Genomic DNA, 24,806 nt, shown 5'->3' on the forward strand with positions numbered 1-24,806 from the left:
CCTAGTTTGGGCAATGGCCGTTAAAATCCCAATTTCCCACATTCCGTCATTCTCTGTGTATTCTGCCTGCTCATTAGTTCAGCCATGTTACATAATTGGTAGCAGACGAATACATTCACAGCGGCACTTAACCCTATCACTTCTATGGTATCTCTGCTGGTTTTACACAAGAAACGTGAAGGGTCCGACACAAACAACATTAAATACAAAACAAAAATCTACAATTTGTAACCAAACGGTTACACTATCCACCACCCCGATGAAAAAATGCGAAAACACGAAGAGATTTTGCATTTTTTTTTTTCAATTTACTCTCTCAAGTCATCTTCGGCCGCCATCGGTTCGTGGATGTACAACAAACATTAAAATATTTACAAAACAAGGCAACAACAAATTAAAAAAATCTACTTATACTACTACCGCGCGGTATCATAATTAAACTTTACGACAAATTAAAAATATAAATAATAAAATATGCTAAAATCAACTTTACGTACGTGCACAAATAAACAGTTTAAAATTGAAAAATGAAATAAATTAAAACATGCAAAATATGTACACAAAATAATATAAAATCTTTTAAAACATCCCGTATTATGGGTAGACAACTCTTAATTAATATTTACATTGATGCGCATCGAAAAACAATTTTACAACCCTATTTACAAAATATTTACAACACATTAGATCACATTCGATCTGCACGGCCGAATCCCCAGGCGGGATTGATTCGCCGGCGGGCAAACTGTTTGACACAACAGTGACAGTTTGCGAAACGTCATGAATCTGTCAAAGTGGACTGACACAGCATCTCTATAGAGGTTGCTGATGATTGAAATCTGTCTCTTTCTAACTCGCATATGTTTTCATCAGGAAACTGTTTCCTGATGAAAACATATGTGAGCCAGAAAGAGACAGATTTCAATCATTAGCAACCTCTATTGTTCGTTATGTTTATGTTTATACTGTGCAGTCGTGAGAAGATTCGAAGTGGTAAAGTCTAAAAGTGGCCTGTTTCGACTTGTAATGAATAGGTAAGTACGTACGTATATGAACATATCGAAGGAGAACCTTCATATGTGTGTGTCTTTCATTTTAGGTGAATGAATTTTACTCATTCCAGGGTTTTTGGCCAATGTGACGGCAATCTTTGTTGAGAAAGATTGGTCCATTGCCAACCCATAATATCCCGGGACCGTGATGACCATCTTGGCGGAGCAAGATGCAATCAGGTAAGTTCAGTGTACACTGTAGGATCATCAACCTATCTCAGGGGATTGATGTTTATTTTAGATTGGCCAATTAAAGCAAAGTGGGCGATCCCCTCCCGGCAGTTCTGCAGGTGGGGAAAATGAGGTGAAATGCTCAATACCTCGCATTTTCCGCCGGTCCTGCCAACCCCGGTATGGATCCCCGAAGATAAATCATGGTAAGTTGGATCTATTTTTACTTGCATGCTAGCCCTTTTTTCACGACCGATCGGAGTCTTTCATCCGTCGGTCCGACTAATCAAGGACTAACCGCTAATGATTCTCATAACAACTAACACAATCGACTAACAAACCATAGTCCTTCGGTGTTATTTAATTGTTAAAAACGGTTCATTTACTCTTTTACAGACCACTTCCATCCAGCGATGTCTGCCGCCGGCAACTGGGGAAAGGTGATAACTCCCGCACCTCGCCGGGTTGAAGGCAAACTGCCGAATAATTGCAAGTGAACGGCAAAAGAAAAATAAAATCACTTGTTGAGTTTAAAGTTTAGCAGTGTTTCTTCTTCTTTTTGTTGAAAGAAAAGACCTTTTGGGTGGTTCCAGGTGTGCGTCCGGAACTGGGATTGTTCAAAGAAGGGATGGGTTCCAAGATCGAAGTTAGGTTTTCGCTGCACAGTTCTTTGGCCGTAGGTTCCGCTCGAAGATTTAGGTTGGCCTTTTTCCGGATCTTGAACGACCGGGTCTGCTTTCGGAGGGATTCGGGGTTCGAAGTTTGTGACTTTGAAGATTGGAAAGCTTTACCAGGTAAGTCTCGGGGAATTTTGGAAGATTGAATCACCGACTTACTGGTGTCAAAATCGGGAGAGAAATAACCGGAAGAATAGCGTGACACAGGGCTCCTTTCCGTTCCCATTTCGACCTGAAGTTGGTCTTCCGAATCAGATTCGGGCTCGCTGAAGGACATTTCGTTGTCTTCGGAATCGGAACTAGGGATGATCAACTCGATCTCTTCCTCTGGTTCTGATTCCGGCGCCCTATACTCGCATGTCGCGCTGGGGGGCAAATAGCGAGAATTTACATCGCATGTGACGATGTTCATGTCACGCATGAAAAGGTAAATGATTCGCTTGATTTTTATGACGTCTGCTGGCATCATCACCCCCGAAGTCCTTTGCTCCCGAATGGTATGCAAAGTCTCTTCGAGGTCCAGCTCTAACTCCTCTAGCGGGTAGTTAGGATGCGTCGAGAGCAACGGACGAGGCATTTCGAGCCATTCCTCTAAGTCCGACTCGTCCGCATCGTACGTCGTCGGCTGCCAATTGATTGGATTATAATTGGTTTCAGCCTTTGCTCGTCGCTTGCGAGTCATTGTGTATGAGAATCTGCGTGTGTTGTGGGTCAGTAGGGTAAAATGAAATGGAAAAACATAGTGACGAAACAAAACAAACGGATTAAAATAAATTGTGCGCTTCTGTTGTCTTAGTGATTGTGCATAGAAAGTAAAGTTCAATTATGATTATGATGGACAATGCATAAACGGATCACGAAACACAAAATTTGCCAACATCTACGAATTTTAGTACGGAAAAAACGAAAATCAAGAGCAAATGTGTCCGTGATGTGCTCAGGACCTCTTTTGAAGCAAAAGCTTCGTCTTATCACAGATTTCGCAAGTGAGTGAAGATAGTGCGTAAGGGGCGAGACATACGTGCAAGCACGTATCCCTGCCACCTCCCGTCGGCAAAAATCGTTAGATTTTTGTATGCTACTTCGGTCCCTTGATTACCTTTCGCGGACTTTTGGCTGGGTGCCAAGTGAAACGAATCGACAACTAATCAGTGCCGGGCCGACTCAGGACACAAGAGATTCCGGCAATCCCAGGGTCGGCTAGCTACTGGGTAATCAAGGGCTTTTCGCGATACAAAAACACTACATAGATCTTTAACGTTTCTTGATATAATTTATTAAAATCCTAATTGTGGCGTGTGCGTGTTGTTCTGTGTAATAATAATTTAGTGTAAATTTGTTAATGTGTGACCTAATCTATTCGGTGGTACCGGTACATACCGCTGCTGCTTGATGGTGGTGGGTTCGGTGGCCGACACAGCGACTCCAGTCGAGCTGTGCGGCCGGAAATCTCGCCGGATGGCAAGGCGAGCGGTGTCTAGGCCGGTACTCGGCCGACGGGACCAGCGGGCGTTGCTGGGGGGGGGGGGGGGGGGGATGCAGGCGTCTTCCCTCTTAGACGCTATCGACCGGCCGTGGCATGGCCACCTTGGACGGCCGAGAGGGGAAATCCTCCTTAACGATTAAGGCCTTCGGCCTGAGGATCCATCCGGAAAAGGACGGCAAAACTCCTTGTCGAGTTAGGCACGGAAGCCTTACGGCTTCGCGGGCCGACCCGTGTGCTGGACGGAGACCTATTAAAAGGTCCAACAAAAGAGGTCCTATTTGGGGACGTATATTTTAAAATAGTTTCTGACTATTCTGCCGTAATTCTGCAAAGTGACGTAAGCGCCATTCAAAATGTCGATATTTTTTGGTATATTATGTATAATATCTGGTGTAAAAATAACACTGTGGTATGCCTGATGTATTAAAATGCAAGATCTAGTCGTAATCTATCATCTATGGAAAGAAACTTAGGGGATGAGCAAGAATTTTATGCAATATAACCAAAAAATGAGCAAAAACCATCAATGTCGCTTACGTCACTTTGCAGAATTACGGCAGTATTGTGCAGGGTATTCAAATTACCTGAACGGTCTTCTTCCCCAAAGCACAGCCTAGCTCCTGCTAGGAAAAGGGGGGGGTTCTTAAACCGAATTTTACCACTGCACTAATAAAAACCACATCCACAGCACACGGACGCCTATTGGCAAAAGCTGCCTAATTTGGGCAATGGCCGTTAAAATCCCAATTTCCCACATTCCGTCATTCTCTGTGTATTCTGCCTGCTCATTAGTTCAGCCATGTTACATAATTGGTAGCAGACGAATACATTCACAGCGGCACTTAACCCTATCACTTCTGTGGTATCTCTGCTGGTTTTACACAAGAAACGTGAAGGGTCCGACACAAACAACATTTAATACAAAACAAAAATCTACAATTTGTAACCAAACGGTTACAAGCGGCTGAGTAAGAAACGCTGCACCACGCCCAGCTAGATCCAAGGTGGTAGCCCCATCAGCGTGGTCGTCCCAGTGTTGGTTGGGACGTTAAACAGAACTGGCACGATGGCCCTCCGGCGAGACAGGAGTGTTGGCGTAGGCCCAATAAGCCACCCGTAAAAATCCCCATTGCGAATAACATAGGAGAAAATACGACTCGATACAATCGGCAAAGACCCACGCGACGAAATAAGAACTACGATTGGAAACTTGGAACATGGAATTGCAAGTCACTAGGTTTCGCAGGATGTGACAGGATAATCTACGACGAACTACATCCCCGCAACTTCGACATCGTGGCGTTGCAGGAACTTTGTTGGACTGGACAGAAAGTGTGGAAAAGCGGGCATCGAGCGGCTAACTTCTACCAAAGCTGTGGCACCACCAATGAACTATAGGAACAGGACAACATGTGATCGGGTGGCAGCCGATCAACGCAAGGATGTGCATGTTAAGAGTTAAGGGCCGTTTCTTCAACTATAGCATCATCAACGTCCACACGAAGGGAGACCTGATGACGAGAAAGAAGCTTTTTTTTGTATTAACGTGTATTTTAACTTAAATGCTAATTCTACACTTAAGAGAAAGAAGCGTTCTACGCGCAGTTAGAGCAAACATACGATGGTTGCTCGCCGCGTGACGTGAAAATCGTTGTCGGTATGATAGTCCGACGCACCTTCTTCCCCCGCAAAGATATCCACAAAGCCACCTGGAGATCACCCGACCAACAAACAGAAAATCAAATCCACCACGTACTAATCGACAGTAAATTCTTCTCGGATATAACCAATAATGTCCGCACATACCGCAGTGCGAATATAGATTTGGATCACTAGTTAGTCGCTGTATGCATGCGCTCAAAACTTTCGACAGCTATCACCACGCGTCGAAGTCGAACGCCGCGACTCAACATCGAGCAGCTGCGTAACGTAGAAGTGGCTCAAGACTACGCGCAGCAGTTAGCAGTGGCCCTACCAACGGAAGAGCAGCTTGGCGCAGCTACACTTGAAGATGGCTGGAGGGACATCCGATCCGCCATAGGTAGTACCTCGGCTACAGCACTAGGCTTCGCGACTCCGAATCACAGAAACGACTGGTACGACGGCGAATGTGAACAGTTGAAAAACGAGAAGAATGCAGCATGGGCGAGAATGCTGCAACACCGTACGAGAGCGAATGAGGCACGTTATAGACAGGCGCGGAACAGGCAGAACTCAGTCTTCCGGTTAGAGAAGCGCTAGCAGGAAGAACAAGATCGCGAAGCGATGGAAGAGCTGTACCGCGCTAAGGACACTCTGTAAGGAGCCGGTTTTCAGCCCTTACCCGCTATTACCCGGCAGGGCGGCCTTTTTACCGTTCCAGGCAGCACGAAGCAATTGCTTTGTGATTGCTCAGGCGAGCGCATTCGCCCTTTTGTGACGAAGCCGTTCAGTAACGTCGCTCTGCAAGCAAGCATCAACATAAAAAGCAACCCTGTCAACATAAAATCCAAACATAAGCATAACAATCATGAAACGAACATGGCCCAAATCACATTTTGCAACGAGCGAACGGCCGCTGTAGCTGCACCAAGCTACTCTTCCGTTGGTAGGGCCACTGCAAACTGCTAACTGGTCATCCCCGTCGGTCAATTTCTGTCCAGACGTGTCTTTCACGGACATCATAGAATTCATCCACCGGTGGATGTCGCCAGTGTTTGCGACTTTCTCGCCTTCATCGGCTAGGGAGTCCGCCCACACTGCAAATTTTGTTTGCTGGTATTCAGCAAAGTTTGCTGATTTTTTTTGTGCTCATTCCATTCAGCAATACGAATTTACTGAGTATCGGCAATTACTTTTCAACTTGCTGCATCATCCAGCAATTTTGACAGTTGATCAGCAACATTGTGCTGATATTCAGCAATTTTTTGCTGAAATTCAGCAATTTATATTGCTGATTTTTTTTTGTGCTGGAAGCACTCCAAAAAATTTGGTGTGCAGGCTCTTTCGTCCCGTCTACATGAGCGCTCCACCACTTTCTCTGTGGCTCCACTTCCTTCTCGAGAGCCGAATAGCGCTGACGGACTACGGCTTTGACTCCTCGTGTTTTCGCTCGCTCTATCGCGGTTTTGGCGTTCCTCTATCTTCCTGCAGGTGAATATCATATGTGATCCACTGCTTTCTCCGGATGCGTAGCTCACCCAAACTATTCTCGCCGGTATGGCGATGAAGGCGTTCTTAAGAATTCATTGATTGATGGCGCTCCATTGATCTTCTACGCTTCCACCTTCCGACCCATCCGCAGCACGGTTCTTTAGCTCCTCGGTGAAGGACCTTTTCACCGTAGCGTCTTCCAGTCGGCGTAAGTTGAATTGGCGCCCAATTTTCTCCTCCTGTCGATGGATCCACGCTCCACGCAGCCAGATCTCGCCAATTAGGAGATGAAAGTCAGACGCAATGTTGGCGCTACGTTTGTTCCTTACATTAAGAAGGCTCCGTCTTCATTTTCGGCTGATGCAGATGTGGTGAATTTGATTTTTCGTCACGATGAGGATAGTGATTCTCCACGACAGGCTTCAGTTGGCTGTAAAAGTTCTCTTTGTCTTGCATTTCGACAGAATCGGTTGGGGCGTAACATTGGATCTGATTCTGACTACAATTAATAGGTTCCCACTTCATGAGCGCAACGTGGGCGTGAGCGCTGAGTTTGTTTCCTAACTTCACGGTGACGAGGACCATGTTGACCTCGTAGACCAGAGTATAGCAGAATTTTACTCGACGCCAATCTGTGTTCTCTAAAGTTCTGCCAACGGATTTCGCTCAGTCTTAGGATCTCTAGTTTCATACGGCATGCCTTATCGGCTAACCGTGCCAGTTTACCTTACCGCAAACCTTGATTTTTTTTACAGTATTCGGTAATTTTTTACCGAAATCTCAACAGCTGAACGTTCGGTAACCCGTTCGGTAATCAAATCGAGTACCGAACGTCCGGTACTTTAATTTTTGATAAGCTGTCAAAAACTACCGAATTTCTCCGGTAATAAGAAATAGTAAATTGCCGTAGAATTTCGGTAATTTTTTATTTACTATCGCATGGTTTTACAGATTTTCGGAAATGTTGGAAATAAATAAGACATAACCTCAATAAAATCATTATAATTTATTGTTCATTTATCGCCACATTTTTATATAAACTTACAAGATTGATTTATTAAACCACATAACTGGTGCTAGATGTACTTGATCATCGCATTGGCTTCTAGCGTGAGCGGTATTTAACAAAATGGATTGTTAATCGTTTGGTGTTGAATGAAAGGTGAAAGCCGGATGCATTTGAAGATGCTGGAAGGCAAAGTTAATTATTTCCTTTATGATGGCCAGATCTGACATAAGAATGCTTCCTTCGTAACGGCGAACATAATTTTCTGCTCGATGACGTTTGATTTCTAGTAGCTTCACAATTCAACACACATCAACTGAACACAAAAGAAAATTTATTGGGACATTGCTCTACTACGCCATGACGTTTTGACATCTTTGCTCAACGCTTTACAGTATTCTCCGTGCAGTTGAAATCCGGAATTTACGACTAGCGAAGTTGAATTTTTCTCCAAATCCGTGCGTCGGACCTAACTTCGGAAGTGGTGCGCTATATAGCGGACCAGGTTTACTATACAGCGCATCACTTCCGAAGTTAGGTCCGACGCATAGATTTGAAGAAAAATCCAACTTCACTAGTCGAAAACTCCGATTTTCAACTAAATTGAGAATACTTCGGTAATTATGTGAACGATTCACCGACTGTCCGATACCGTAAAACGGGGTATCTTTGATAATGCGGGTAACTTTGATAGTGCGGCAGGTATTGTACAATTTATCTTATAACTATAATTCCTTCAATCAGTTAAGAAAAAGGCAAACGTAGATTAATTCTATACATATTCAAGTTCATCTTAGACGTATTCTCATTAAAACCTAGTTTATGTACAAGTTTTTGGTAAAAAAATAAAAATTGTGTTTATTTTTGTCATTTGTCAACCCCGTCAAACAATCTGTTTCAACTAATTTTTCAATAAATAGACTCTCATTCTCGTTAGATCCATCATAGTAGTAGATCCGGCATTGAATCTCTTAACGAAGTGTGTTTTTACGAAATGGAAGCAATTTTGTATAATAAATTGGGACATAAATCTCCATACACCGATAAACGCCTAAAAGTATGCAATGCCATTGGGGTTTCATCACAGAGAACAGACGTCTGAAGTGGTCTAGTAATGCTAGCTAAATTCACTGTATTTTTCACTCAGTACTTTCCAAACTCATTTTATATATATAATTTAGTAAAAATCAATGGTTTGATATAAAAATTCTATTTGATATATTCCACGAGGCTTCTCTCATGTTCATACTCCATTTCAATCTGTGATTATTTTTTAAGATTCAATGTGATTTTCAAGGCACTATCAAAGTTACCCCAAAATGAAAATCTGATTCTCGCTCATATGAAAAACTAAAAGTCACCAGAGAAGAGAAGGTCATCTGCGGAGTCAAAAATTGATAAATATTTCATGCTGTTGGTCGCGACACCACAGAGAACAGACGAACATGCTCGAACAAAATTGCTTGAAAATCTTGTGTAAAGAAAAAACAAGCTCAGTAGCGACATCGACGGTGACTTTCCCACTCAAAAACTTGTTTTGACACCATGATGGTGCTTTCTGAAGAAATATTTCACTAGCGTACCTTTAAATTTTCCTACTCAGATTCTGAGCTGTATTTGCTCAAATAACAAGATGTTTATGATTATTTCACTACTCCAGCAACAAAATTTGAGCATCCCATTGATAATTAGTTTCATTATTTTCAATTAGAAACAAGTTGAACAATAATTCAATTTTAGTTTTCCAAGTAAAACCACCACATTCTCTTGGTGGAACTATACTAGGGTGCACACTTGGTGATACTAGCGCCAAAAGGTAAAACAACGGCTAATTTGTACCCCGATTCGAAATTTGACAGCGCCGCGTAATGGCCACATTGCCAGTTATTTCAAAACAACCGTTGCAATGCTTTACACAATAGCACTACATGAGCTTGGACGTCTGTTCTCTGTGGCGACACCTAGCGGTTGAAGTCATACTTTTTACACGGAAAATTTCAACCGTGTTGACACGAAAGAACAAAGTATTTCGGAGGCAGGTACACCAACTCAAAAAACGGATTCGCAAAAAGATTGTGTTTAACTACTGTTAAGGCATAGGTTACTATATGGTACATACACACTCAACTCACTCTCGAATATCTATTGTAAGAACACTCTCCACACTACTTGTAGCTCTCCCTACTGATCACTAGGATCAGTAGACCATTTTAGTTGAATACAGTCCACCAAACCGTGCACATCGATATCTCTATCGCTATCAATAAATATCCGAGTACCCTCAGTACGGTGTCACGTGCCCTAGTTCTTCGTCGCGTTTCGTTTCGGTGGTAAACCACTCCCAAAGGTCACTATCCGTCGCGAGTGCCCACAATCCGGGAACCAGTTCCGCAACAAGTACACGGAAAAAACAGTTAACCTAAAAAATACGTGAACGAACGCAAAAATAAGTAAACCGCTTAAACTTTTTACCCAGCAGTGGGTTGTTTCCTCGCTCTCCCGCTCGCAATGTTGTCAAAAACAAAGCGAGAAGCAGCTACCTAGCCGATAATGTCCGTACGAGAAGCCAAATTTGGGTTTTTTTGCCGTTTAAGCAAAAGTGGGTTTATTTCAACCCACTAGGGTACTTCGAAAGTTAACGCTAGGTAGAAAGAACTTTGTGATGGGTTGCAATTTTCTGCCGGGATCTAACGTAAACCACAGAGAACAGACGTCCAAGCTCATGTAGTGCTATTGTGTAAAGCATTGCAACGGTTGTTTTGAAATAACTGGGAATGTGGCCATTACGCGGCGCTGTCAAATTTCGAATCGGGGTAAAAATTTGCCGTTGTTTTACCTTTTGGCGCTAGTGCCACCAAGTGTGCACCCTAGTATAATTCCACCAAGAGAATGTGGAAAACCACCACTTGGAAAACGAAAATTAAATTATTGTTCAACTTGTTTCTAATTGAAAATAATGAAACTAATTATCAATGGATTGCTCAAATTTTGTAGCTGGATTAATGAAATAATCATAAACATCTTGTTATTTGAGCAAATACAGCTCAGAATCTGGGTAGGAAAATTTAAAGGTGCGCTAGTGAAATATTTCTTTAGAAAACGCCATCATGGTGTCGAAACAAGTTATTAAGTGGGAAAGTCACCGTCGATGTCGCTACTGAGCTTGTTTTTTTTTTTTTACACAAGATTTTCAAGCAATTTTGTTCGAGCATGTTCGTCTGTTCTCTGTGCGTAAACTACCCACTCAGAGCTTTAACGCGGTATAGGCCTTTTCATGTGACGTCTTAAATCAGCTGATTTTTCGGGCGTTTGACAGTTCTTCTACACGGAAAAACGAAAGTACCCAAAAGTGAGTTCATTCCACCCAACTTCGAGGTTGCGTGCGGGAAGCCAATTTTGAGTTGCTGGAGTCGATGTTTAGGTAGGTAGTTTGCATTTAGGCGTATACGGCCAAAGTACCTAAAGTCAAGGTTCTTTTTACTCAACCGTCAGTTAAAATTACTCAACTTTCGGTACTGTGCCACTTACTCAATTTTGGCTTCCCGCATCGAACTCTCAAAGTTGGGTTGTTTTGCTATTCACTCTCTGACAACAATAAAGAGAGCGAATGAAACAGGATGCAAAAAAGAACTCAAAAGTGAGTTTAAAAATACTCAAATTTGGGTTCTCTTGTTTTTCAGTGTATGAAGATGACACGTTCGTGTTAGCAGCTGTTGTTCAAGATTTGTAAACAAATGCATGCACGGATCCGTCACATGAAAAGGCCTATAGAGATAAGTGACATTTCAACACACGAACACTAGCACAAATTTTTCCTCACACAAAAGTGCACGCCGATTGAAAGGCTATTCAGATTGCATATGCAAATATTACCCAATCGAATTGGGTAAAACGGGTAAATAATGATAAAACTAACGTCCGGGGCAAGAGTGCAAATATTTTCCTCGAAGTTTCACAACTACATCTACAAAAAAGGCACGCATACATTTGAACGTGATTACGTCTATAGCCAAATTTGGGTTCTCGCACGGAAGAGCCGATATGAGTGAAAAGAACCTATATTTGGGTTGATTTCTGGTTCCGTGTACAATGTATTTCGGGTACACAGTCGAGTTTGCCTATCCCTTAAAACCGTAAATAGGGTACGCGATACAATAGTGGTGAGAATGTGTATAATATCATTGTGAAATTCAAGAAAAATTGGCAAAACTCCATTAATATGCTTTATAACGGTTTGAAATTTAAAAAACCATCTTTGGTACGTCTACCATATTATTGCAAAAGTGGTTGAAACAACAATTGATATGCTCTCAATGAAACAAAATTTCGAAAAATAAGAATAATTATCATCGGTGACGTCATTTGTTCATTATTTGTGATTATACCTGAGAGTAATCAATACACTTTGAGCCATGCAGTTGTTTTGACGTTTATACACGATGGAAACGAATTGGGCAGAAACAAAATAAATCGAGTCGATTTTTCACGCCTAAAGTTTATCACTTTTCGTGTGGTTGGTATGTTCTGAGTTGCCCTTCTCTTCTCTGAAGTCACCTTAAATATTCAAGATTATAGGATATTTCAATTGCAAAACAAGGGGGATACTGTTACATGGAAAATATTAAGAAAATTCGCTGGAAAACTATCAAAGTTACCCCGTTTTACGGTACTATGTTTTACAGTACGTACTGTATTTTTTTTGGCAGATGATAACCATTTTACCAATAGTTCGATAATAAAAGTACCGAAATCTTGTAAACACGGCCAACTTTACCGAAAACCGGTTGTTTTTCCAGCAAAATTTTTACCGAACAGCGAAATTGAATCTGAGTATGTATGGACACAGAGAACAGACGTCTATCTTCGCTTTCTGCCTTGTGTAAAACTTTGTAACGGTCATTTCAGAGCGAGTTTCAGAGTATGTGGTTATGCTCCCATTGCGCGGCGCTAGCGTCTCACCAATAGAGTTAATAAACTATAGAGGACGAATGTCGCTGGTGTTCCCTTTGTTCTCGCTCGGAAACATGTCGGGTATCTATCTGTCAAACTGCATACTTTTTCGCTTCGACACTTATATTTCGTCGGTGCTTATATCCCTGCCTATCTTCGCCAGCAAGAGATGTTGCGGCGACGACGCCAGCGACATTCTTCCTCTATAGTTTATTAGCTCTATTGTCTCACCACTTACATTGTTGTGTTGTCATATTTGTTTCCAGTGCTCGCCGTTTTTAGCCGTTTGGCGCTCGTGTCGCTTTGTGGGCTAGTGTAATTTAACGATGAACACTGCCATCGTGGGGTCAAATCGACTTTATAAGTGGAGCAGTCTCCGTTGGTGGCGTTGAGGTACATTTAAATCCTTTACACACGGTTTCGGCGTATTTTTGTTCGAGCTTAAACGTTTGTTCTCTGTGGTATGGAGTACCACCTGTGGCTGGCGACCGTAAAAGGTTTGGCAGGCTTCGATTAATGAATTTCGGATATTTAACAAATGAAACTAATTTGTTTGCCTGAAGTTAAATATTATATTTAATAAAACCATAATACCCATTTCATCGCAGTTGTTTTGCCGAGCTCGTTACATTTCACAATGGATCGCAGAGTTGTGTCAGCATAGAGGGGATGATCTCCATAGTCGACTTGGAGGTTACCATTTTCCACCTGGTTTCGTGCTGAGTGATGTCGTGAAACTCTGAATTCTTGCTATCTTCGCTAAAGCATCTGCTTTGACTTCCAAATTGGTTAAAGAGCCAGCGTCGGCTTTTAAGGCGGCTATGGTGCTTGCCAACTCGTCGGAAAAGTTAAACTGAGAACATATTTTTTGAAGTGCCCTACAATTGTCGATAATTTTCTGTATTTTTGCGTCTACTTCTTTCTCCAGGAAGTCAAGATCTCCACTGAGGTTGCACAATTGGCCTCGAATCATAGCTCGCTGGTGTGTACTTTGATCATAGAGTTGCTTGGTTTCTTCCAGTATCGTTTCAACAGTTTTAGTTTTTTTGACTGGTTCATATTGAGCGTCGAAATGATCCCCAATGCCGCAGCCACAGTTTCTGCATGGACTGAGGCCAACAAAGTAACTACAAAATGTCATTGGCCAAAATCCATTACGTTCACAGTTGAGGCAGCAAACAGTACCATGTATTCTACAAATGACATTATAATACGGAGTGGGCTTATTTTCCACATATTCTACTTCTGTATTTTTCCTGTAATTTGAATACGATGAAACAGCATTAGCAGCAACGTTTTCGGCATGTTGCAGATCAGTTAGTTTATTTCGTAAAGCATTGAGTTTCTTCATGTCACTCATATGGGCGTTGAGCTCTGCTTTGATCTCAGATTTCTTTGTACGCATTTCCCCAAATGCATTAGATGTTACATGTCCAAGCTGAGTAATTTGCTTCACCATCTTGTCTAATGTTCGCATGGACTTTTTCCAATCACGCTCGATCTCATCAAATTTTTCCTCATCATCCATCCAAAATGTCATAGGTTTACTCAAAGCGCTGTTGTTCATGTAGAACTTATTTTTTTCCGCAATTATCCAAGGGCTTAGTGCACCAACATCAAAATTTGCGCTAGTTGCAGAGCAATTGGTGAGAACTACCACAAGATTCTTGAGCAGAACATCTGGTACAGAGCTTTTCATCATATTGATTGTGCTTGTCAGAGTCGCGGTTCTTCGAGAAACAGTTCCATTTATTACAAGCATAACGGCTGCAATCGTTCCAGACATCTCAGCGACATCCATGATTTTCAATATGTTTTCAGCGTCCTTATTTCGTCCACTTGTGTCACTTAGGCCTGGGGTATCAATGAAGGCGTAGTGTGTTCCATTTAATGAGAAATTGTAAAACGTACATTTTCCGGTTTTGCTCTTCATGGCATCATCAAGATCATTTTCATGATGTGCAAAACCCTCCGTAGCACGATAGTGCGGTGAGGGGATCGCAATCTTCAGGCTTTGCAGTGTCCCGCCGCGAAAGAAGTTGGTCAGGTAGTTGATAAGAGTCGACTTTCCAGATCCCGTTTCTCCGACGAGGAGCACGTTGTAGACATTCTTGCTACTCCGATTTTCGATTCGAGGAATCTGTTTTGATGTAGACCTGTAGTACAAAATAATTGAAAATGCTTCATTTAGACTGTGAGCTGATTTTACACTTTAAAATACTCTATATCCAATGAAGACTAAGGACAGACTTGTTAGAATTCCCAAAATGGCCGTTACAATGGCCGACTTTGGCACCTACTCACGATTTCGAAAGCACACATCTCTTCATGAACAGAACCAGTGCACCTGAGCTTTTTATTTTAAGCTTATTACAAGTGAGCAAGAACAGAATAATAAAATGCACTGTTGTTTGAAGCATGCTTTTTGAGATTTGTGCATCTGAAGTTCTGATGCACTGTTGAAACGGGATTTCAAGACGATTGTCCTTAAATTCTCTTTATTGTGCGTGCATTTCCTTATCGAACACGACGGTTTCGTACGATCGTGCCACGAACACTCCCAAAAACCGTCCGTTTTTGCCTTCACACCTAGCTTCACAGTCAAATGTGTCAAAAGTGACAGAGCAGCATGTGCTTTTCTTGCTGGATCGCTCACATTTCATCTTCACTCTCTTTTTATTTTGCAACGATGAGAGCACTGGCATATAAGTGGACTCTCAAATAGCAACACATAATAGTATAAAGTGCAACAGACACAATCGTGAAAGAATTATGCCGATAGAGTGAAGTGAAACAATAGTAGAGCCTGTAGACCTTGAAAGTCCTAATTCGAGAATAGTTGGGAATGCCTGGAATAACTCATGAATGTACCAAAAGCAATATAGTTATACACTGAGGCTCCATCAGCAGTATATACTACATTCAACGAATATTTTTTACATTCAAAGCATGCTACAGGGCTACAGTGTGCAGATATCGTAACCCAAACTTCAAAGTGTATTGGAGGCCATTTTTATTTCACGGAATCACTAGCATAGCAAGCACTCCGCCTAAGAAAAACCCCTCCCTTGCCTTCCTTTCTTATGCACGAGCCTAAGCCGATGATTTGCTACGGGTTGTAGATATGAAGGCCTTAACCATATGCTATTCCAAGTGACCTCAGATATCCCTGACGCACTAGAAATTTGTCTCCCATTATTAGCATTACATCTATAAATCAAATGAGCATTCTGATATTTCTGCACTTCTTTTGATAGACCATTACACATGCAAATTATATGTCTCATTTTCTGAATAGTTTGGATGATCCGGGAAGCTTCTAAGATGTATATTCAATTATCACATGAATCAACTGATCTTCTATGACTTTCAAAACGCGTTATAGTGAGTTTAACGTGTAGCCGATGCTTTGTGACGAGCGTTGATCTGAAGGCCTTATCCATATAATATAAAAAATGAGGCTTCAGATATCGCTGATGTGCTGAAAATTTATCTCCACTACTTGTATTCTATGTTTGAATCAAATGAGATAAATACTGACAAGTGCACTTGATAGGTCATTTCAAATGAAAAACCGTATATTTTAGCTTCAGATTGGATGATCTAGAAAAACCTCAAGTCATATGATATATGGTCGAACTTATCATTTATGTCTACTGAAACACACTGCACCAAGTTTTGAACGTGCAGGATGCTTTGTTACGAGTGTAGATCTGAAGGCCTTAACCACATAATACTGAAAGGTGACCTCAGATATCTCTGATGCTCTGGAAACTTCTCTCCCATGGCTTCAAATGGGCAAACTCTTGTGCACTTCTGTTGATATACCATTTCAAATTCAAACCATATTTCTCAACTTCAGAATAGTTCGGATGATCCAGGATGCCTCTATGATGTGTATACAAGTATCATATGATTCAACTGTTCTTATATGACTATCAAAACGCACTATACCAAGTTTGAAATGCATCCGATGCGTTATTACAGGTGTAGATATAAAGGCCTTAACTCCAGAATGATTTGGATGGCCTAAGGTATCGCCATTGATGTGCAGTTAGTCTTTCATACTCTGATTTACATGTATGGATCTAATGAAATCAGTTCTGACATTCATACATTAGTTTGATATAGTATTACAGGTAAAGGCTTTACAATCAGAACTCCAGAGCTATTTTAAGTTGCCTAGAACATCACCAGGTCATGACTACCATCATTTCATGTTTCAAAATGTATATTTGAATGTAATTCAGCAAGTTCAAGTGATTTAAAAAGTGAACACAACTATTTGTATTCAGTAGACAAAGTTCAAAACTTCTGGACGTTTTGGATAACCTGGAGATCTATGTTACAGCTGTAAAAGGACATAAGACATTTCTATCTAACAGCCCCAACCCAAACAAAGAATATTGTGCAATTTCCATTGAAATATATCACATGTGCATAGAAATAAAACGCGGAATCGAATGAAGAACAAGTGGTGTGTACTACATTTGCAGCTATATCTCCAAAATGTTCTAGCATAACATAATCTCCATATATGTATGCATATGATAGCACCCAGTGAAGAGAATTGTCAGACAAAAGAGGCACAAAACAAGCAACAAAGAAGGTGCGACGATTAGTCTTTATCCCTACTGTTGACAGATAATGACATGATCTCGAATTTTTTTGTTGCAGACAAAACGGAAGCTGAATTTGTTGCGTACTTTTCAACTCGTGAATAATCAATTATTCCTAACCCAAAGTCGAAACTGTTTGATGATAGAGCTTCACCAGAGTTGCAGTGTTTACCGACTCGAAGTTACCGTTCGAAAATCGCAATGCAAGGCGTGGTGTACGATGTTAATCCCATTATTTTCAAGTTGGGACAAACTTATGTCGCATGGGTTGTTTTGTCGCAACAAATACAGGTTGCTACATTGTCATTATTGTTGCGCGATGGTTGAATTTTGATTCACTGAGCACAACTAATCCCCTTGATAAAAACATTTTCTTTTTGAAAATCCACCCACTGGGTCAAAAGCTATAAGTAACACTATGCAAAAAAGTTGTCCACATCCTTTAAGGGATAACTTAGGTTTGTCTGCGGGAATAGCCTTTTATACTCTAATCACTACTGCATGACTTGCCTCACCTGTGTGACATTATCTATCGAACTATTCACCGTTTCCGAACCAACAACTGCTTAGAGCAGATCTAAATCGCAAATACCTAGACTTTGCACTTTCAACCGAACAACCACTGTGAACCTTATGAACATTTGATAGCAATCCATGCAGCTTATATATACGACTCTCGCGTAACGCAGCACATGATTCCGTTTGTTTGGTATCGTAAGCTTGCCCGTGATTGTAGCCCGTTACCGCAATAAAAATTTTCGGTTTGTGGTTATCGCACACATTTTTTTTTTCTATTCACATTTATTTCAAGGATTGTCCTGTTGTCCATACCGAGCGTAAAAAAACCAGATTAATCCACCTAGTGATGATAGTGCCTTTTTCGTCGAAAATGTACTCATGATCTTTGCGTCGACGTTAGCCAAAATGTTCCTGAATCACTTTATATAGAAAAGCACAATTTTAACTTTCAAAAAGCAACAATTTTGGCTTTCATAGATTTGGGAAACTTATTGATGATACATATTCCGAAGTCAGTTGACTGCTTGACCACCTTACCCCTAGTCGTGCATTGGGGTCTTTATGACCCCATTCTATTCACTACCTCAGCGGGGTGAGCGTCAGCTAATGCATGAAGAAGGTTGACTTTATTCACAATCACAGATCACTTTATGATCCTCGAAAAGTTTTTTAAGCACACTTTAGGCTATATTTTAGTATCATTATATTTACACCGCAGGAATCTGAAATGGTTTTGATGTGCAGCTTACATGGGTTTTGTTCAATTTTACGTTTGACCACTTCCGGCGGGACACCTGGAACCGATTCCGGTTGTCTCAAATATGGTCTTAGATTATGTTTTTGTCAACTGTTCATCGAGTTCCCTAAAAAGCCGAATATCAATTTGATCTGAAGCTATTTTCTTGCTAACCGTTCGGCAAATTTTTGAAAAAGCTGCGATTTTATGTGTCGCATGCACGAATTTGGTTCACTTCTATTTAATCACTTCCGATTCCGAAATACTATTACTAGTTCCGGAACTAAAAAACTAGTTTTCCGGAACTAAAAAACTCAGCAAGACCAATCAAATAAAATTTAAGAGTACCGAAAAAGACAGTAACGTGTACCAGATATTACTGACTACTTCAGTATTTGTTTGACAGATCGAAATTTTAAGTGTTACCGACTTTTCGGTACTCACAATCGTCTACCGACTTAACTCTGCTGTTCAAAAACCCAGTAAAATTTTACCGACTTCGGTAATCAAATCTGAGGGTTAGCACCCCCGTGCTTTCATCGATTTGGGAAACTTATTGATGATACATATTCCGAAGTCAGCTGACTGCTTGACCACCTTACCCCTAGTCGTGCATTGGGGTCTTTATGACCCCATTCTATTCACTACGTCAGCGGGGTGAGCGTCAGCTAATGCATGAAGAAGGTTGACTTTATTCACAATCACAGATCACTTTGTGATCCTCGAAAAGTTTTTTTAGCACACTTTAGGCTATATTTTAGTATCATTGGTAACACGATTCATGTGAAATTTGACCTCCTTACGAGAAAAGCAGAAAATGAAAATTTTCCATTCAAATTTCAATCGCAATGACAAGAGCGAGGGCTCGACCAGCCACACCCAAATTGTGAGCAATAACTTTAGAAATAAAAGGAGATTGAAGATTGAAAAAACTTTATTCGGTGTTGATGCGATCAAATTATATTTGTCCCACGTTGTTCCATCCTACTATATATTTACACCGCAGGAATCTGAAATGGTGTGATTTGATGAGATCGCTCTGGTCACGATTTTGTTCTCTTGCATAAAGCATTGTCCAGTTAGAATCCGGACGCAGATAATCACTTATATCTCAGAGGTGGAATAACAAACAGAAAAGGTGAAGCCCTCAAAACAAAGATAATTTACTGTAGTTTCATGGAAAAATATCATTAAAATTATTTAATTTAATTTTTAATACATTTTCTCATTTTTTCCGTGATTACTTCCTTAAAAATCTGCACAATGATAGTAAATTTTAACATCAACCCCTTCGGCGGATTTGTTTAACAATCAGGTCATCACGGTAGTGTCCTGAGACCCTCTACCAATCTGATTAGGATTCCAAAGAAACTTTGCCAAATATTTCTCTTCTTGCGAAATTAAGGGCTATTCAGTGAATTCCAAAGAAGCGAAATTTGAGTGTTTTTTCGTTAATAAACACTATCCAACAGTGATGACACCCCTACACATCTCAGGCTGTCGTGATAGCTCACCAAGTTAGCTCAAACCTCTACAGATCCCTTGTGTGCATTTTTGAAAAGCAGCACGCGATTCTTTGTACACATTTGGTGTCAAAATCGTGATGTGAGAAAACGATGTCCAGAGCTCGAACTTCCTGGCAAATCTTGGAATTCCAAGCAGATTTATCCATGAACATAAACTTCAATCTTCCTTGGGCACTTCCTCATGGCATGGTTAACAACATCTGTGCACATCACACATAATGGTTATGGAGACATTAACATTTTTCGCGATTGTCGTACCTGACCACGCTTAATTTTCAGCGTGTTTGTGCAAGATTTTTTTCCTTCACTTGTCTTCAATCTGAAATAACTTTTCACTCGTAGCAAGAAAATCGATGAAATATTCACCATCAATAGAGGACTTGTTTATGATCAGACTGATGTAAAAAAAATATGATGATGATCATTGAGAGCGTCACAATAAATTATCCTTTGCGTCCGGATTCTAACTGGACAATGCTTTATATGAAGATTTTGACCACTTCTTCACTTATAATCTTACCCAACGTTTACAGACTATCAAAAAAGCCACGATTTGATTTATCCCTTTGACATTTATTTTGTTCACTTTTATAATTCCGCTATTTGATGTGCAGCTTACATGGGTTTTGTTCAATTTTACGTTTGACCACTTCCGGCGGGACACCTGGAACCGATTCCGGTTGTCTCAAATATGGTCTTAGACTATGTTTTTGTCAACTGTTCATCGAGTTCCCTAAAAAGCCGAATGTTAATGTGATCTGAGGCTATTTTCTTGCTAACCTTTCGGCATTTTTTTTCAAAAAGCTGCGATTTTATGTGTCGCATGCACGAATTTGGTTCACTTCTACTTAATCACTTCCGATAACACCCGCAACCAATTCCGAAATACTATTACTAGTTCTAGATGTGGCCTGAGACTATTTTCTATGGCTTGGTTCCCTTCTATAGTTTACCACTTTCGGCGGGTTACTCGTCTCATCACCAGTTCTGGAACACTACCGGTTCTCTCAAATATGGTCTGAGATTATGTACTGGCTAACCGTTTATCATCCTACTGAATAAGTCATTGATATGTCGCATTGTATGTATTGGTTCTCTTTTATATTTGACCATTTCTGGCGGGACACTCGTAATCGGTTCCGTAACACACAGATATGGCTTGCGTCTATTTTCTTGCAACCGTTCATCATGCTACCTAAAAAGCCTACGATACCTCATACATGGATTTGGTTTCAATTCCGGCCCGGAACCGGTTGCGGAACACTACCGGTAGTCTCTTAAATAGTCTGAGCCTATTTGCTTGCTAACGTTTACTAGGTTATCAAAAAAGCCGCGCTTTGCTGTGTCGCATGCGTGGGTTTGGTTCAATTTTATATTTAGCCGCTTTTGAAGTGAGACCCGGAGCTAGTTTTGGCATTACTGGCAGTCTCTAATGTGGTCTTAGCCTACTTCCTTGATAAGCGGTCATCAAGTTGTCGGAAAAGACGTGATTTGATGTGCCGCATGCATAAGCTTTGTTCACTTTCATATACGGCCATTTCCGGCGGGACACCTGGAACCGGTTCCGAAACCCTACCGGTTCAGATATGGCCTGCGACTATTTTCTTGCTAACTGTTCATCAGGTTATCGAAATTGCCACGATTTAATGTGTCGCATGTATTGTTTTGGATCACTTTTTTATTTGGCGACTTCCAGTGGGGCATCCGGAACCGGTTCCGGAACACAACCGGTTCAGATATGGTCTGAGACTATTTTCTTGCCAGCTTTCAATAGGTTATAAAAAAAGCCCCGCTTTGATATGTTGCATGCATAGATTTGGTTTACTTTTATATTTGGCCACTTCCGGCGGGACACCAGGAACTGTTTCCGGAACTCTACCGGTTCAGATATGGTCTGAGACTGTTTTCTTGCTAACTGTTTATCAGGTAATCGAAAATGCCGCAGTTTGATGTGTCGCATGTATGTGTTTGTTACATTTTTATGTATGGCCCCTTCCAATGGTACTGGTCCGGAACACCCAAATGGCCATAATTCCGGAACGGCTGGACCGATCCGAACCATTTTCAATAGGAAACAATGGGACCAGATTCCGCGTCGAATGAACCGTCGGTCATTAAAATCGGTTGATGTTTACTGCCAAAAAGTGATGTGAGTTTTTTGTACACATACACACACAGACACCACCTCAATTCGTCGAGCTGAGTTGATTGGTATATGTGACTCGACCCTCCGGGCCTTCTATCAAAAAGTCATTTTTGGAGTGAACATATAGCCTTTCCAGTACACTTAGTGTATGAGAAAGGCAAAAACAAATAAATAGGACCTTGTTAAATATTATTTAAAACGGCCTTAAAATTCAAATATCTGAGAAATAATTAATACTTTTTAGATAAAAACTGTAAAACAGTCCTGGCGTTCGATTTGAAGAGGTCGTATGTTTGCTGTGATTTCTGTACTGATAGGACCTATTCTAATCAAACGCCAGAGTTAAAAAAAACTGGAATTACATTTCACAAGGTCCCACAAATTTTACTTAATGTTTTTGATTCTTTAAAATCGCTGTAACTAGGTCACAGAGAACAGGCGAACATGTTCGAACAAAACTGCTTGATAATCTTGTACCGTCTACCCTCGTTGGTTTGACCGCATGTAATCTGAACACTTTTTAGTTTGACCCCCTCTAATCTGCACAGCGTTCAAACTAAAAATGGTTCAAACGTCAGTCTGCTAATGGAACGGTGTGAAACGGAACGCAGAACCAAAACAAAACACCAAATCAGGTTGCCAGTAGTGTGTTTTTCGATGCTAACAGAGTTGCTAGACGTTCAAATTAAAAATGAACCCCGTTGGTTTGCATGAGGTGCCGTTCAAACGAACGGGGGTAGACGGTACCAATGAAAATTAGTTTCACCACTTTTAATTAGAAATGAGTTGAACACAATATAATTATTATTTCCCTAGTAAATTCATACGTTCTCTCGGTGAATTTGCACAGAGATTCAAAAAGTGACACCGCCGCCACATTGCACAGTGGTCCACGAACCAAATTTACGAGGAAAGATGCATTCACCGCCTTCAAATGAGTTTTTAGGCAAATACGGTCTTCTACAAAGTTGTCCCTAATAATGAGGCCCTCTTTTCAATATACATGAAAATTAGGGTGGTCCATATTTTCAAAGAAATTGGTAACTGTCAGGATGGAATGCGCCCTTTGTGCAGTCAGAGTAGTATGATCATCCCTAAGAGAGAAACGTCAGATACCGATACGCGGTGGAAGACAGAGTCGAGCACGCCATCGAGGAGATCACCGGTCGCGAGAAGAATGTAAAAAGTGATACGAAAATGGACATTGAAATAGTTGGAAATAAAGTTTGTAATTGATGTGAAAGTCTCGGTGTTAATAAGTTGTATTACGATCCGACAGTAACCAAACTTTTTTATTTGCAAGAATAACTGTATACATTCTTCGGTATAGTTGTAGATCTATCAATTTAGAGCAAGTTTGTCGAAGACACTTTTTATGTAGCTTTAAAATTGACCGATCTAGAGGTATTTTTCTGAATAAGCTTAGGGTGGTTCAAGAAAAACCGGTTTTCTGGCGTTAACTTTTTCAGTTTTGATTTTTCATCAAAGTCGCCTAGCGTCACCCTATGGAAATTATGGGAAAATGCTCCAAATTTGGTCAAAACAGTTTAAACCCTTTATCTTTTTTGTTTCAAATTTCTCATCAAAGTTGTCTAAGAACCAGTTTTAGAGCTTTAAAAAATGCACATTTTCGTGCGCTGAGAATGTTGCTACGTCATTCCGTTCAAAAGATATTGATGATTTTCTAGAAAAAATAGGCACTTTTCAAGTATTTTTCACTTGAGTTACAAAAATAACACCCCTCTAATTTTTTGATATGTTTTATAACAACATTTCTTCTTTTGAATGCGGGCAAAAGATATTTTTTATGTTTGCCCAAACCCGTCAAAACACCTTTTTAAACTTTTTCTTGGGCGACTTTGATGAAAAATCGAAACTGAAAAAGTTAACGCCAGAAAACCGGTTTTTCTTGAACCACCCTAAGCTTATTCAGAAAAATACCTCTAGATCGGTCAATTTCAAAGCTACATAAAAAGTGTCTTCAGCAAACTTGCTCAAAATTGAGAAATCTACAACTATTCCGAAGAATGTATATAGTTATTCCTGCAAATAAAAAAGTTTGGTTCCCAATTTCTTTGAAAATATGGACCGCCCTAATTTTCATGTATATTGAAAAGAGGGCCATATTATTAGGGTCAACTTTGTAGAAGACCGTATTTGCCTAAAAACTCATTTGAAGGCGTTGAATGCATCTTTCCTCGTAAATTTGGTTCGTGGACCACTGTGCATTGCCAGTTATTTCAAAACAACCGTTGAAATTTCTTACACCACTGCACTTCATCGGCTTGAACGTCTGTTCTCTGTGGAATAACAAAGTATCGGATTATTCTACTTCCTGTTTCCGATTGCTTTGGATTTTTTTTTTCATGTGGATACCGTTTCCATGAAGGGATTTACATATTCAATCTCTCAAACCTATCGACGACATTCGTCGGGACATTTGCAGGCTCAGGTAGAGTTTAATCTGCCAGCAGGTATATGCAAACTGATTAAACCTGTGCCTTCGACGTCATCTGCCAGCATACCTCAGTATCGAGCGAAGCAGGAAGCGAGTAGCTAGCACAATCCTCGAGAAAAGCCTATTAGCATTTGAATTTGTCGTCCCACAGAAGCGGGATGGAAAACCACCATGGCATAGGTACAGAAAATTGTAAATTCATTCCGATCTCAGCCAGCGCGGCCATTGCCGTATATAGGGGAATCAGTATAAACTGTGCCGTTGAAATAGATTCGACCCAGCATTTCAAAATACATGGATTCTTCAACAACTTCATGCACATCGCCAT

General features: G+C 40.7%; 2 protein-coding genes across 2 annotated transcripts; both read right to left on the reverse strand.

The window, feature by feature from the left end:
• Nucleotides 1-1,289: 1,289 nt before the first annotated feature.
• On the reverse strand, nt 1,290-3,657 carry LOC134291905 (uncharacterized). Its single transcript, XM_062860303.1, has one exon. It carries the CDS (start codon nt 2,580-2,582, stop codon nt 1,761-1,763), a length of 822 nt encoding a protein of 273 aa, XP_062716287.1. The 5' UTR covers nt 2,583-3,657; the 3' UTR covers nt 1,290-1,760.
• An 8,954-nt stretch (nt 3,658-12,611) lies between these two features.
• On the reverse strand, nt 12,612-17,833 carry LOC109419272 (uncharacterized). Its single transcript, XM_019693523.3, has 2 exons — nt 17,609-17,833; nt 12,612-14,630 (listed from the first exon to the last, which is right to left on the reverse strand). The coding sequence occupies exons 1-2, from the start codon at nt 17,617-17,619 to the stop codon at nt 13,169-13,171; spliced, it is 1,473 nt and encodes a 490-aa protein (XP_019549068.3). The 5' UTR covers nt 17,620-17,833; the 3' UTR covers nt 12,612-13,168.
• Between the last annotated feature and the right edge of the window lie 6,973 nt (nt 17,834-24,806).

The sequence above is a fragment of the Aedes albopictus genome, chromosome 3, assembly GCF_035046485.1.
Source record: "Aedes albopictus strain Foshan chromosome 3, AalbF5, whole genome shotgun sequence".
Classification (NCBI taxonomy): domain Eukaryota; kingdom Metazoa; phylum Arthropoda; class Insecta; order Diptera; family Culicidae; genus Aedes; species Aedes albopictus.

Bases quoted from the DNA above. Each gene is read 5' to 3' on its own strand.
- LOC134291905 (XM_062860303.1), bottom strand. From the start codon at position 2,582: ATGACTCGCAAGCGACGAGCAAAGGCTGAAACCAATTATAATCCAATC.